The sequence below is a fragment of the Ovis canadensis genome, chromosome 1 (assembly GCF_042477335.2).
Source record: "Ovis canadensis isolate MfBH-ARS-UI-01 breed Bighorn chromosome 1, ARS-UI_OviCan_v2, whole genome shotgun sequence".
In the NCBI taxonomy this organism is placed as follows: domain Eukaryota; kingdom Metazoa; phylum Chordata; class Mammalia; order Artiodactyla; family Bovidae; genus Ovis; species Ovis canadensis.
In genome coordinates, this window is record NC_091245.1 from 239,150,823 (window position 1) to 239,166,533 (window position 15,711).

The 15,711-nt window shown below is 36.9% G+C and overlaps 1 protein-coding gene across 1 annotated transcript; it reads right to left on the minus strand.

Annotated features, from left to right (window-relative positions):
* Positions 1-1,622: 1,622 nt before the first annotated feature.
* SUCNR1 (succinate receptor 1) lies at positions 1,623-11,480 on the minus strand. The gene is made up of 2 exons (XM_069562714.1): positions 11,290-11,480; positions 1,623-4,981 (listed from the first exon to the last, which is right to left on the minus strand). Exons 1-2 carry the CDS (start codon positions 11,290-11,292, stop codon positions 4,034-4,036), a joined length of 951 nt encoding a protein of 316 aa, XP_069418815.1. The 5' UTR covers positions 11,293-11,480; the 3' UTR covers positions 1,623-4,033.
* Positions 11,481-15,711: the final 4,231 nt, after the last annotated feature.

Here is a 15,711-nt window from a genome sequence, read left to right on the forward strand (position 1 = left end):
ATGTATGCCAAGACTTTCTCCAGGTTCACCAATATGGGAGCACAAATAATCATGCTTTTACTTGATTGTGCTTCCTCTACTCAGCATGTATAAAATCCTGTCCAGGTATATATTTTTGTAAAGCCACTGGAATGTGTCTCATTTGTGCTCATAAATATGCTCATGTTTCCTTCTCTTCTTTTTCATGGCATCCTGCTTGGATTGCTGAAGACCAGAGATCTGACTGTCTACTTTTCTCTTGATACTTGATACTTCCACTTGGTACTTGGTACTTCCGCTTAGACCATCTGAGAACCACCTATCACCAATGGACATTATATCACTTAAGCTTCAAAACAGCATGATATTCCTAGGTGAAATGTGTGAAGATCTTTCCTTTTAAAGAGCTTATAGTCTGGATGCAAGTTCTTGTCAGGCAATGCTGGTTTGTTGAAATCCAGAAAGAAACCTGTTTGTCTATTTGGCATGGGAAAGAAAAGATGAGTTCAGGATGAACTCAGCAGCTGGAAAGTGGGTAAAGATCCTACGCAAGAGAGAGCTTACATATGTTGTACATAAACTCTGTTCAAGTCTCTAGCTAACCTCTGAAATTTGGGTGTGCTGGGTAGATTCTAAACAACTGAGCTTCTAAGCTGGCTAAAATAAATGAACTGAGATTTCAGAGATTTGAATTTGAATTTCAGCCATGAAATAAAATATCAGCACTTTTTAGGAACATAACAGAATCCAGAGTCTCCATAACATATTCATAATGCTGAGATAGCAGTCTAAATTTATTAGATGGGAATAAATAAGAAATTGTTACACATGCTTAAAGAACTTAAAGAGAAAAACCTATAAGTGGAGACCAACTTCAAAATAACCCAGATTTGGAAGCAGGCACAAATATTAAGCATCCATTAAAACAACATTAAAAAGTATAGAGGAAAATATAAAGGTCAAGGCAATGGCAGCTGGCACATGTATTTGTGTATAGACATTCTTTCCTTCCTATAAAGTAACATTCATTATAAAAGCAGTGAAGACAGAAAATAGCTTGACATACACACTCAGAAGGAGTATTGAATTCAAATTTGTCCTATAAGACATTCACTCATAATGAAGAATCATTTAAAATGTACCTTGTTTGGTGCTGCGAAGACAATAAAATATTTTAAAAATTAGATACAGTTTTTCCATTAACAGACCTAAGAATTGACTTTAAAATGCATTTTATGAAAACAATAGTCAAAAGTAGTCTGAAGCCCCAGAGGTAGGCATATTTATTTTCAGATTTTGGGAGAAGTCCTAAAAGTAAGGCTTTAAGATGGAGAGACAGATGATATAGACCTTAAAAGAGGCTTAGATTTTTTTAATATGTGGGCTTAATAAAACAAGGTGAGCATCCAGGCATCCGCAGTAGAGAAAGTTCTAAATACAATGAAGTGAAGTAGCTATCTTGGTTGAAAGATATAATTTGTGACAACAGTGGTGAGAGAGAATGCACAGGGAATAGGTGGGTCCAGACTGCAAAATGCTGGACCAAATACTTTAGTCAGGATTCTGGAAGATACTAAAAAGCCAATAAAAGACAAGTTATAAAGCCCAACATTTTTTTCCCTTGCAAAACACAAATGCAGAAATGATATCCATTATTTATTGTTTGAGATTCCATTCATTACTTATTGCTTATGATTCCATTCATTACTTATTGCTTACAATTGTAATCACCTGGTACAAAATGCAAATGGAATAGTTCTTGTAACTTCCATGCAGATCACTTTAATCAGTTAAGGATTACATTGTCACATGACAAATTTGAACAAAAAATAAGAAATATGTTATAAAATTAACATTTTGCTTATAAAATATGTGTAAGAGTTCATAGTTTCACAAAACATTTCACTATACTATTAGAAAAGCTTACCCCTACCAATTCTTGGGATAGGTGTGGCACAAATTTAATTTCATGTTTACAGATGAAAATCAATGCATCAGATGCAAATTACAGTTAAATTATATGTTTGCAGATAAGTGAATCTTTCCTAAGACCCTTTCTTGTGGCCTTTTCTAATGAAAAAAATTCAGAAGATCAGCTTTTATCAGGCAGTTATAAAATGACATTGACACTTTAAAATTATTGACAAATGAAAAAAAAATTTTAAAGCCTAAGGTTAGGTAGGAAAACAAATCCTTTGTAAGTAATGTTTTTTTACAATATTTCAATGGGAACATTTTGGGGTTTTGGAATGTCAGGATATAATGTTACCAGGAAACCTCAAAACAGGGGAGACATGGAATTTTATGTCTTTGCTCCTATAATGCTTATTTTTATCCTTTGCATTACAGCTAATGACCTTAAGGAAAAGAGCCATAGGCATGTGGCCATGCACACAGTTTACTGCATGTAATATGTAAATTATTATATGATACTTTTAAACTCTAAATAGCTAATGCAGCACTCATTCCCCATCTCCAAATTTGATTTGTGGCATGGGATAGTGTTTACGTAACCCTCTTGGAATAATCTATATTGATAGGTACATAAATGTTCTGTACATTTTGCAAATTCATATAGTGTATTTTGTTTAAAACATTTTCTCCAACAGTCTTAGGTAATACTCTATGAAAATAAGTCTCATTGCAGATATGAGTCACTCTCTCAAGATAAAATGTCCTTGTAAATTATCCCATTGTTTAAAAAAATATAAGTGTGTGTGTATTTGGGGCAAGGAGGCGGGTGTAGAAAAACTGATTTTTCTCTCCCCAAACGGAAAATAATTAACTCAATAAGTTTTGACATTACTATTTCACTTCCTCTTATTTTCTGGTTTTATGATATTAATATATTTCAAAGTTTACTATTTAATCAAGAGCAGGAAGGCTAAAGAACTTAATATATTTCCATGCACTGAAAATCACATTGTGATCATAAAATACCAGATGGTACACTGATTATAAAAACAGTGCACTGACTTTGTTTTGTTTTGTCTTCCTTTGAGTTTCCTGGTAGGTGCTTTGTGTTCTATGACTTTGGAATTTTTACAGTTATCCTTGGTATCTGACTCTATTATTTTTATAAAGCCACTTATACCTAAGTCCCCTGAGAGCTGAGCTCACATATGCCTCTATGAAATCATCTCTTTAGGTTCTATTTAATATGATTATTTGCACTAAAAACCATATAACAACAAAAGAGAACTTATAATTACAACTGGACCCCAATTCTTAATCAATATAAAGAAATATGGGCATATTTGAACAAGTTACATTTTTTTCTGCTCTTTGTTGCTACTATTATCTCTAAATTTGCTCAAGAGCACAACTTCTAGCAACAATATTTAATAGCACAAGACTAATCTTCTCTTATTTGGTCTTCACAAAAAATTATGGAATTGTATGAGTAACCTTGTATGAAAAACATTGTATGGGCTTCCCCAGTAGCTCAGCAGTAAAGAATCTGCCTGCAATGTGGGAGACCTGGGTTCGATCCCTAGGTCAGGAAGATCCTCTGGAGAAGGGAATGGCAAGCTACTCCAGCGTTTTTGCCTAGAGAACTCCACGGACAGAGAAGCCTGGAGGGCTGTAGTCCACAGAGTCACAAAGAGTTAGACACGACTGAGCAACTAACACACACACACATATACACACACACTCGAATAATTTACAGAATATTGCCAATACAATTTTTTTTTTTTTTTACAATCTGACTGGTGATTAAACATAAACAACTTGCAACTTTATCTTCTGTTGCTTTTACACTGATTGAGAGGGTCTTATATCATGTAGAATTTTGGACTTATGTGCTCAAACATTAAACAGTGCTAGTCCAACTCCTTTCAATGCTTAGGTCAAGAAACCAATAAATACCTTCCATCATCTTCTTTTCACACACCCTGGGTCCAGTCCAGCATGCCTTTAAACCAGGGTCAAGTCTGTGGGCCTCTCTGAGTTATGTCTGAGTTAAACTCTAACCGACGTACAGCTGCTTCTGTAAAACAATCTGCTACACAGACATCTCACTATTCTCGAATGAAAATGTTAGTCCATGAGCTCATCTTCTGAAGGATGTAAGGGCCTTGAAGTGGTGCCTCAGTTTACTCATCAACATCTCCCTGAAGTGATCTCCCAAAAGGAAATAGAAGACAGGGTTGATGACACTGTTCAGAAAGGCCAACGGCCTTGTCAGGATATACAAGGAGTTGATGATGGCTTCAGTACATGGGGACTTCTTCCAGGTCTCCAGGCGTGAAGCAATCCGGACATTTCGCATGACATGGTAGGGAGTAAAAAGCAGAGAGAAGATCACAACTGCCATGATGACTAAGTGGAGAGGCTTCTCAAGGGGCAAAGCTGTAGTGAGCTGCCTGTTCCTCTGCTTTAGAAAGATAGCAATCTTCAAATAAAAGAAGCACATCACAAAAAGGGGAATGAGAAAGCCCAGAAAGGTTAGACACAGGCTATAAATGAGGCTGTGATTGGGGTCCCCAGAACTTGCATAATCAGTACAGTTGTTGCTGTTGTCATCAGAATGTATAAAAAGAAGTATGGGCAGGAGCTCTAAGGTTACTAAACCCCAAATGGCCAAAGATATTAAAATAGCGAATGCTTTCTTTTGCAGGAGGTGTTCCCGGAAAGGATAGTTCATGAGCAGATATCTATCGATGCTGATGAAAGTGAGGAAAAGAATACTGGTATAGAGGTTGGCATGAAGTACATATCGGTTGCTTATACACAGCACATATCCGTATGTCCATTTGCTCTGGGCGTACTGTCTCATCAGCATGGGAAGGGTACACAAAAAAGCCAAGTCACAGATAGAGAGGTTGAAGAGGTAGATGTTGCTGCTGTTCCAGTTCTTCAGGCAGAAGAGGTAGCCAAAAACAACAGCAGTATTCCCAAAGATTCCCACAACAAACTCAATGCCATAAAAAATGGGAAGGTAGCAGCTTTCCAGGGCAGTCTGCACGGCCTGCCAGTGTTCACAAGTTGCGTTCCATTCCTAAAGAAAGGAGAGAAAACATAAGGATGAATCACTAAAGTAAGACCGAAAAAACTACAAAATATCATTGCCTTCATTATTAGCATCATGATCAACAGCATCATCATCATCAAATAACACTTAAAATTTGAACTGCAGAGAGTTGGTTACATTAGTAAGAAGTGCGTATGTATAATACATAATTATATGCCTATATATCATTAATATATTATTTTTACCTATACTTACTGAGATCCTTTGAACTATATGCTAGATACAGATGACAGTTGTGAGTAAAATAACATTCTCCATCTCAAATAACTTTTCCTCTCTTGGGAAAAATCAAGAAAGAAATAAGTTCATGTCATGTAATGATAAAGATTGTCAGACATAAGGAAAAGCATACGCAAACGTCCAGAGATGGAAACATGCATAGAGGACTTGACAAACAGCAAAGAGACCAAGAGAAACTGCAGCGAAATAAGTGAGAAGTCAAATTAACTTTGTCTTCAGGATTGACTGTGGTCCTAGCAAATCGCAGTAGTTCAACAAATTCTCTGAGCTATGTATAACTGAACCATAGACTAGAAGAGGAAATAGCGATTCTTACAACTTCAGTCTTGCAATTTTTGTTTCCATATTGGCAAAGGATTATGCTTATTGTATTATGTTTATAAAATACAACTCCAGTCTTTTAATTTTGCAACAAGAGAACATATTTATTGATATATGCCAAGCACATCATAAATATTATCTCTAATTTTCAGAAAAATCCATTTAACTCAATTCCACTTCCATCCCACTAGACATGAGAAAAACCTGGGTTGAAGAACTAAATTACTAATCACAGGTCGCCAAATGTCAGGGCCAGAATTTGCCCTGCAGCCCACGGCACTGCACACAGTAGATCCTTCACTGTAAAATTGAGCAGGCTAATTGAAGAACCAAGCAGACTGGCTTCACTCTGTATTTGAAGTTATGTGAGTTTACTGTTCTCTCACGTTACCAGCAATTTACATTTCTTGTTGTCATACCTTTCCAATTTTTTCAAACCTCTTTCCTACTCATCATTAACGGATGGTTTCGCCTGTGAATCCCTGAGAAGAACCTGGTCATTGGGCTTCCACTCTCTGGTTCCTGCCTCTCTTACTATCCTCTCCTCCTTCCTTCCTGTGACAACAGAAAATATCTATTTCTCTTGGCTTACTTCAGATTGAACTCATCCCTGAGTTCTTCAGATTCCCACATGTTATTCATCATCTTTTCAGCCGCTCCATCTCAACTTCATCCTTTCCAATGGCTCTGATATACGCTCATCTTGTCATAAAAGCAAGGCATATATAAGATTAAACAACTCTCCCTGGTTTCACATATTTCTCTCCTTGTCATACATTGATCAACATTGGAGCTGTCTTCACTAGTTATTTTGACTTCCTGACATCCTATTCCCTTTTCAACCTACTTTAGTTTGGCTTCTGATCCATCACTCTACCAAAATGGCCTCCGTATTACTCCATCTAATGTTCATTTTTTTCAGTCATCTTATCTGACATCTCTTCGTACAACTATGTTTTTCCATTTTTCATAGAAATACTCTCTTCTTTTGCCTTCTGTGACATGAAAATCTCCTAATTTTCCTTTCTTTCCCTCCCTGGTTTTGTTTTGAAGACTCTCTTGTGGTCTAAGCCTTCAAGGCCTAAGCATTAAATGTTGACTTCCTCAAGGATCAATACTGAATCCCTTCTTTATCTAAACTCCTTTCTTTACCATAGCCCTTCTTTTCATGTCCATAGTATCAATGGCATTGTCAATACCATAGACATGAGTTTGAGCAAACTCTGGGAGATAGTGAAGACGCGAAAGCCTGGTGTGCTGCAGTCCATGGGGTCACAAAAAGTTGTTAGCATCTGAATAACAACAATCTAGATGCCTGGATGATTCAATCCACTTTCTATCTTTAATGACCATCCATATATCCACCTATCAGTGTACACCTCAGCCCAGCCCTGTCTTATAAGCGCCAGTAGTTTATAGTTATTACCATAGATTGATCTCTCAGAGGTGCCTGTCTCTAGAAATCCTATATAAGTTCTCCAACTTCCTTCTCAATCTTGCTGTACCTCCACCTAACTCAGTAAATGGCCACACTATTTACTGAAATGTTCCCCTTAGACATCTGAGCAATGTCTTGAAGTCATCTGTAGCTCACCTCCAATAATGAATAAACAACCATGTGTTGTTGACTTCAATGTCTGGATATTTCTCTGCTGCTGCTGCTGCTAAGTTGCTTCAGTCATGTCCGACTCTGTGTGACCCCATAGATGGCAGTCCACCAGGCTCCCCCGTCCCTGGGATTCTCCAGGCAAGAACACTGGAGTGGGTTGCCATTTCCTTCTCCAATGCATGAAAGTGAAAATTGAAAGTGAATTCGCTCAGTTGCGTCCGACTGTTAGCGACCCCATGGGCTGCAGCCTACCAGGCTTCTCTGCCCATGGGATTTTCCAGGCAAGAGTACTGGAGTGGGATTTCTCTCATCTATCACTATTGCTTCATCTCTTTCATCACCATTCTAATTCAAGGCACCAGCATCTTGGACTATTTGATATTCTCCTATTGTATTCTCACATCTTCCCTGGCCCCTTTTCAGTCTACTTTCAACATGATAGCTAAACGATATTTAAAACCTGCAATCAAAATTCTGATCATATTTCTCTCTGCAACCAAAAGGCTTGAATAATTTTCACAGTCTAAGGAATAAGTCCATAATTTTTAGTGAGACTTCAGTGCCTACATGGTCTGGCTCCTGGACTCCACTTCAACCTCATCTAGCATTATTCTCCTCCTTTCTCATCTTTCTTCCTGTTGTTTGCATGCACAGAGAATTTTCCTAATGTTCAGTTTGTTGAATTTTTCACTGACATTTTATATGATCTTTACTCCATCACATCCTCTGTCTTATATCTCCACTTCTTTCAGACTTCAGTTTAAGTGCAGTTCTCCAAGATAGGTTCTGACTCCCCAGTCTAATTAGCCCCCTGCCCATTGTATGCTAGGTTTTTTCTTAGCATTTTTCACTACTTTATCTTACATACAGTTTATCTTCTATACCTGGTTCAGGTCAGTTTAGTTCAGTCACTCAGTTGTGTCTGACTCTTTGTGATCCCATGAATCATAGCATGCCAGGCCTCCCTGTCCATCACCAAATCCCGGAGTTCACTCATGTCCATCGAGTCAGTGATGCCATCCAGCCATCTCATCCTCTGTCGTCCCCTTCTCCTCCTGCCCCCGATCCCTGCCAGCATCAGAGTCTTTTCCAATGAGTCAACTCTTCGCATCAGGTGGCCAAAGTACCGGAGTTTCAGCTTTAGCATCATTCTTTCCAAAGAAATCCCAGGGTTGATCTCCTTCAGAATGGACTGGTTGGATCTCCTTGCAGTCCAACGGACTCTCAAGAGTCTTCTCCAACACTACAGTTCAAAAGCATCAATTCTTCCACGCTTAGCTTTCTTCACAGTCCAACTCTCACATCCATACATGGCTACTGGAAAAACCATAGCCTTGACTAGACAGACCTTAGTGGGCAAAGTAATGTCTCTGCTTTTGAATATGCTATCTAGGTTGCTCGTAACTTTTCTTCCAAGGAGTAAGCATCTTTTAATTTCATGGCTGGTACTGGTCTATAAATACTTGCTTAGTGGAAAGAGGAACATAAACACTTGACTTTTTACAAAGCATTTATAGAAATATTTCCTCTGAGGTCTAATAAGTGAAAAGTGAAAGTGAAAGTGAAGTTGCTCAGTCGTGCCTGACTTTTTGCGACCCCATGGATAGTAGCCTGCACCAAGCTCCTCCGTCCATGGCATTTTCAAGGCAAGAGTACTGGAGTGGGTTGCCATTTCCTTCTCCAGGAATAAGTGATAAGTCCACCAAATTAAGCTCCTTGTTCTATTTCCGCATAAAAGCTGATGCTATATATAGTATGAAAGTGAAAACAGTCACCAAGTTGTGTCTGACTCTTTTGCCACCCCATGCCTTCCAGGGCCTTCTGTTCATGGAATTCTCCAGGCCAGAATACTCGAGTGGGTTGCCATTCCCTTCTCCAGGGGATCTTTCTGACCTAGGGACCAAACCCAGGTTTCCCACACTGCAGGCACAGTCTTTCCCATCTGAGCCACCAGGGAAGCCCCATATATAGTATGACTAATATTAAAAATTAGCAATTGTAGTAGTGCTATCTATGATTTAGACATATAGTTGAAGAAGGTAAAATTTAATATATATCTTCTAGGATCAATTTTAAAAATTTTAATTAGCTAAAAAGATTAAAATTTACACATGAAGTTAATAAACCTCAGAAAGTTCAGGACAGATACTAAAATATTCCTATTGATGAGATTCCAGATAATTTTTATTGTGTCCTTTCTGCTTTGGTTTATTTGGACTATTTTTACTTCCAAATCAGCATGTGTGATATTAAACATTTCTAGAAATACAGGAGAAGTTCAATGATATTTACAAAATACAGGCTTTATTTTTCAGCTCACTGGTAATTTTTCAACATTATTTTTTACTTTATTCCCAGTGACTTCCAATTCCATGATTCTGGAAGTTCTCTCTTCCTTGTCTTCTGTGACATGATGATCTCCTTGTTGTCCTTTTTTCTCTCTTTGTAGACCCTTTTACAGTCTAATCTTTCTTTGCCCATGTTGTAAATATTAGAGTTTTTCAAGATCATTTCTAGGCTACTTTGTAATTTGGGGAATACTCAAAATGCTGGTGCATGCACCCAAATGAATATTAAACCAGTAGGAAGTTTCATTATGACAAGAAGCTTACTTGTTTTGGTTTTGAATTTCCTCTTTTTCTAATTATAATTCTTTCTGCCTAGTCAGTGCTTAAATGTACTGACTTATGTCAGCAGCTTATGTGTAGCATAAATGTTTGGCTGCCATGGAAGTAAGGGTAAGGTTGTCTAACATTTTCAGACCACTATAACCTCACCTGGACCCACTATTTTTAGATTTCAATTAGTATGAGTGTGTCTTTAGTGTGGTAATCACAGTTCTACAAATTGAAGTAACCTAGTCCTTTAAGCAAAAGTCTTGTTGAAGATGAATTTCCCTCATGAAAAATGAATATACTCTTTGCTTTTTAGTGGTTAAATTCTTAAATTTTGGAAATAGAAATCATGATAAATATGTTATAGCTGATTTGGATGAATTATTTTTAACTGTTTTTTTTAATTAGATGTTGTCAATTAAAGTGAAACCTTTAATTATATTTATAAAAATACATCTAGATTTGTTAGAGGTATTAAACTATAAATAATATTCAAATTACATAAGTAGATCACTAGTTCTCATTTTTAATTTGGGAACAAAGTATTACTTTAATTGTATTCAGTTTTTTAAAATGTACATTTTTGACACAAATTTAAAACTGTTTGATAGTCTATTAGCTTTTAAAGTGTTTTTCTTATAATCATCACAGTGAGATAAAGAACATTTATAAAATTTTAATTCTTAACTACTTCAAAACTATATAGCAATATAAGTATTTATAAACAAATTGCTTTTTCACTGATAAATAATTTGAATTAAAATATTTACACCAAAAAGATATAATCATTCAATATGAATGACTTCATCTTTTATATATTTTTGTATATTCCAGAAATTATACCAGAAATCAAAGGATTAAAGGCTGATAGAATGGTTTCAAATTGTGTGTTTATGAAACTCTTTAAAAATACTTCACCAACTATTGAAAGTTCTGGAAGTTATAATAGCAATAGTTTCTACAATTTTCTCCTTTTCCTTGGTGAACTATAAATATTCTTAAAGAATATAATTTTTACAAACAAATGCTAAATCTCATTTTTAGAATGGCTTAAAATTTCTTCTAATACATTATTTTCTGAGCATGTAATTATTATACATTATAGATTGTTTCATCTGATCTAGAAACTTTAGTTATTTTCTATAAGTATTTATATCTATCTAAATAAGTCCAATTATTCTTTTTGTTGAAATATGTTACCAAGAATTAGCAAATAAAATAAATAAACCCCTTTTAATAAATTAGATTTCTATTTGGCAATTAAGACATATAATTTGGCAAAAAAAAAAATGTAGAGGAAACAGCTATGACTTTCTTTTGGCTTCTTTTCCTGTTCTTCCTATACTTACAAATGACGGTTCAGACAGCTCATTTAAACATTGCTTAAAATCTTAATTGCTCACAGACCACTTTTAAAAGAAACCCCTGACTAACGGGAGGTCTAAAGTTACTTTATATACCTGGAAAACATGAATTGCATTAGAGCTTACCATTTTGTCAGGAGGCCTGATCCCTCGACAGAAATTTTCTGCCAGCAACTTGATACAGCTTCTGATCCAGTGCTGTGCTGCTGACCATAGTTAGTGCAGTCTCATTTGCATATCATGTCACCAAGATTAATAATTCAAAAGTTCAGGAAAAATGTCAAACCTCCAAGTCAGCTGTTCATGTAAGGAACTTCCTGAGAAGTTGAGACATAAACTTATTACTCATTTCATGGAAAACACATTTCACAAACAGATTTTCAAAAGGTTACTGTTGAAATTATTCACTTCACTAGCAAAACAACAGAGAAGCACTCATTATTTCCATGTTTATTTGCTTATTTAAATAATAAGAAAATGTAAGCACTGTATGTTCGGTTTACAACTGCTTCCGCTTTTTCTCCAGTTTTCAAATTCACAAATTTTGGTGAATTCTGTATCAGGCATATAATAACTAAACAACTGTTATCAACAAGTTTGAGGGAAATATAAAACTGAAAATTTGAAGGCAAATCTGGGTATTGTTGTCAGAGTACTAACAAAAGGGATACTAGAGTTTTAGGCATTTTCATTTTATTTTCAGTGGTTAAAAACAAGAGACACTTAAAAAAAATACATCAGGTGGTCAGGGATTAGGGAGAAAGGTCACAGCTAAGTAAGATAACCTCAGTAGAAGGCAATTTACACATGCCAAGCAATGCTCTGCATAGCACCTGGAAACATATAACCACCATTTCAAACAGGAAACACACCTGGCCTTTTCTGAGGATTATATTAGATTTATACTCAAGCAAACACTCAGTCTGCTTTATTTGAAGCCTAGTGATGATGCGGAGAAAGATCCTAAATTGTGCAGGCAGTAGTCATTTAATTTGAATGCCATGAAAGTTTAATGTTGAATTGGCAGTGACGGGCAAAAGCCCCCAAAGAAACCATTGCATCCAGCCCTCCTAGCCAAGTATTTCACCTTTTCTGATATATAAGAACCCCAAACTCAGAAACCTAAAAAATAAAATTTATAAATAAATACATATACATAAGTATGGCTTCCCTGGTGACTTGGATGGTAAAGAATCTGCCTGCAATGCAGGAGACCCAGATTCGATTCTTGGGTCAGAAAGATCTCCTGAAGAAGGGAATGGCTATCCACTCAAGTATTCTTGCCCAGAAAATTCCGTGGACAGACTGGTGGGCTACAGTCCATGGGGTTGCAAAGAGTTGAGCACAGCTGAGTGTCTAACACAAACATACATTATATACTTAACAGTATATGCATACATTGAAATACAAATGTACTCATATATGAAATGTATGTATATTTATATGAAATACTGTCTCTATAATTTGTTGAATTCTTGTGATATGCCAGGTATTGCACTAAGCACCTTTTTGTATTGAATACTTATGAAGATTCTCTGAGGTTTTTTACTATTTCTAAAATTTTCTCACTTTACAGATTAAAAAACACTGAGGCTTAGAGAGATTAATTAACTTTCTCAAGGTCACAGAGTCAGTAAGGAAGAGGGATCTGAGTTTAAACATATATATTTTAATTCTAAACACATCTACTCTGATTCTTAATTGCCTCCAAGATAGAGTGATGATACTTTTGCTGGACACCACAGATTGAATCAAAAATAGAAAATTAATGCAACTATTTTTCAGAATTCAACTCTGTTTTACTTTTAAAAGAAAGGCTAAAAACATCATTTTCTGCCTACAATTTTAAAAGGACAAAAAGCAAAGCATTTGAACGACACATACCAAGCCTACTAATTTTAAACAAATTAGCATAGACCCCCCTCTACGGTACATTGACACATTTCACAGGTTTCTGCCATCATTCTGAGGGGATGCAGGGCAATTCCTTTTTTGTGGGATGGTGGGAGTTCCCCAGAGCTTCCTCTTTCTTCTCCCCACATCCTGACCGCCATCTCACTCTGGACTGTTAAGATGAAAAGTGGTCTTTGCTTCTCCTTTCTCATAGCACCAGCAATCATTACTGGTAGCCTTGTTTCTCTCCCAAGTTTTACTTCACCAAAGGTCGTATTGCCTCAGGATGTTCTCTCTGGAGAAACCGGAGGGTTTCTGAGACAGACTCAGTAAGAGGTCTCTACTATTTCCGTTCTACTTTGAGGCTTTATTGGAGGGTTTCCCAGGTGGCCCTCGTGGTAAAGAACCCACCTGCCAATGCAGGAGATGCAGGAGACCCAGGTTGGATCCCTGGGTAGGGAAGATCCTCTGGAGAAGAGAATGGCTACTCTCTCCAGTGTTCTTGCCTGGGAAACCTTATGGACAGAGGAGCCTGGTGGGCTACAGTCCCTGGGGTCACAAAAGAGTTGGACATGACTAAACAGCAACAACAGCAACATGAGGTAGATGTTAATAGCAAAATAAATGTTGGCTATTATAAAAGTTTATAATAAATGAGAAGATTTCTTCAGAATAATCATATCAATCTAATGCCATTAGTGTTAGAATATTTGCTGCCCAGGAATATCCATTTGAAAATGACTTTACAAAAGGCAGCTTGGTGAAAAAAGATTAGTGAATTCTCACAAGGCTTTGCCTTTTAGTTCCTGTATGCACCTTGAAAACATAATGAAATGTTGTTTCCTTGTTTGGAAAAGGGGGATAATAATTCCTATCCCCTAAATCTCAAAATGTTCATAGTATCAAATGAGATAATATGTGAAATTTCAATGGGCTAGGAATGTGAAGAGCAGTTTATACATACCAGGGGCACCAATCAGGAAATTCAACAGGACAAAGAACAAAGTGGGAAAGACAATCAAAGTATTAATTAAATCCAGTGTGAATAATAACTTTAATATTTTTGAGCACTCACTCTATAACAACGTGGTGTTTATTTTTTGTTTTATTTATTTATTTTCTTGGCTGCACCACACCATGTGCGGGGATCCCCGAGCAGGAACTAAACCTGCTCCCCACCACAGTGGAGAGATGGCTCCTTAACCACTGGACCAACAGGGAAGTCCCAACATTGTGTATATTAATTCCTTTAATATATATAAGAACTGAATGCAGTGCCTATTATTACTGATCTTGGGTGGCCTTGGCCTGCAGTTACTTGAAGCAGGTTTTGGTTCCAGGCCAGAGACTGAAGTCAGGCTGCAGCAGTGAGAGCTCTGAATCCAAGCCATAAGACCACCATAGGCAGTGGCCAGTGGCAAGGCCCTGGCCTGTCAGCTGTGTCGTAATGAATTTCCTGGTAAAGATGGAAGGTAGTGAAACAAGTACTTATTACCAAGAAAAAGGGCACATGTGGATAGATACACAGGCAGACTCTGAGAGAGTTGTGCCTTTGTGGTAGATTGACTCACTTTTATGGGGCATATCTTCCTGTTTTCCTTTGGGCAATCATCCTGCTTTTGATCCCCGTATTTGGTTTACTTCAGAATCCTCCCATAAGTGCACATGCATGTCTTAGCCAAGATGGATTCTAGTGAAGAGGCCTAAGGGTAGATTGACATCACTTACTATGGTGATGCCCCCTCACTTTTAACCTCCTTGGAGCCTTTCTGCACAAGTGTCTCCTTGACTTCAATATTGAGAAATACGTGTCTTTTATCTTATCACTGATTCAATGGACATGAATATGAAGACACTCTGGAAGACAGTGGAGGACAGAGGAGTCTGGCGTGCTGCAATCCATGGGGTTGCAAGGAGTCAGACACGACTTAGTAACTGAACAATAGCATCTCTTATCTGGGCAGGCTCTGCTCCTCTCCCCTTCCTGCTATTTTGGAGTATCTGTCCATAGGGGATGAATTCCAGCTGCTTAGCCTTGGGTCTACTTCTCTGTGGTCTCATTACTATGTTTAATTTTCAAATAAAGAAATTGAAACCAAAAAAAGATTAAATAACTTTCCACAGTCACACAGCTAGTAAGTGACTGGGCTATAATTTGAAGGTTTGTGTGTTTGACTCCCGAACCCAGGCTTTTATTAATTTGTTGCCCTCATGGTAAAGAGGAAAATATTAGGTCAAAATATAAAATGACTGACACTGTACAATGTTTACTCTACATATGGCAATTTACTATGTTTTAACTTAATAAAAATAAGTCTAAAACTAACATTCAGTTTAATTACTAGTTATCAGTTTTATCGGTTATCAAATTTAAGTATTTAAGTCTAACAACTAAAGATAATAGAACATTTTAGATGAGAAACCAGACAACTAGACACATTTAAAATAAATAAGTGTTTTTGGAAAGGTTCTACTAGCAACAGCCCTAGGCATGTTTACCAGACACATTTTTTTCAACTGCAGGAACAAGTCTGAGTGGAAAACAAGCTTGTCTAAGGGTCATGCTGACCATCAAGGAATCATAGGCAGGGAAAGAGGAGAACAATTAATTTAATCCAAGGAATTTCTTCTAAGCCTTTCTGGGTAGTAATAGTA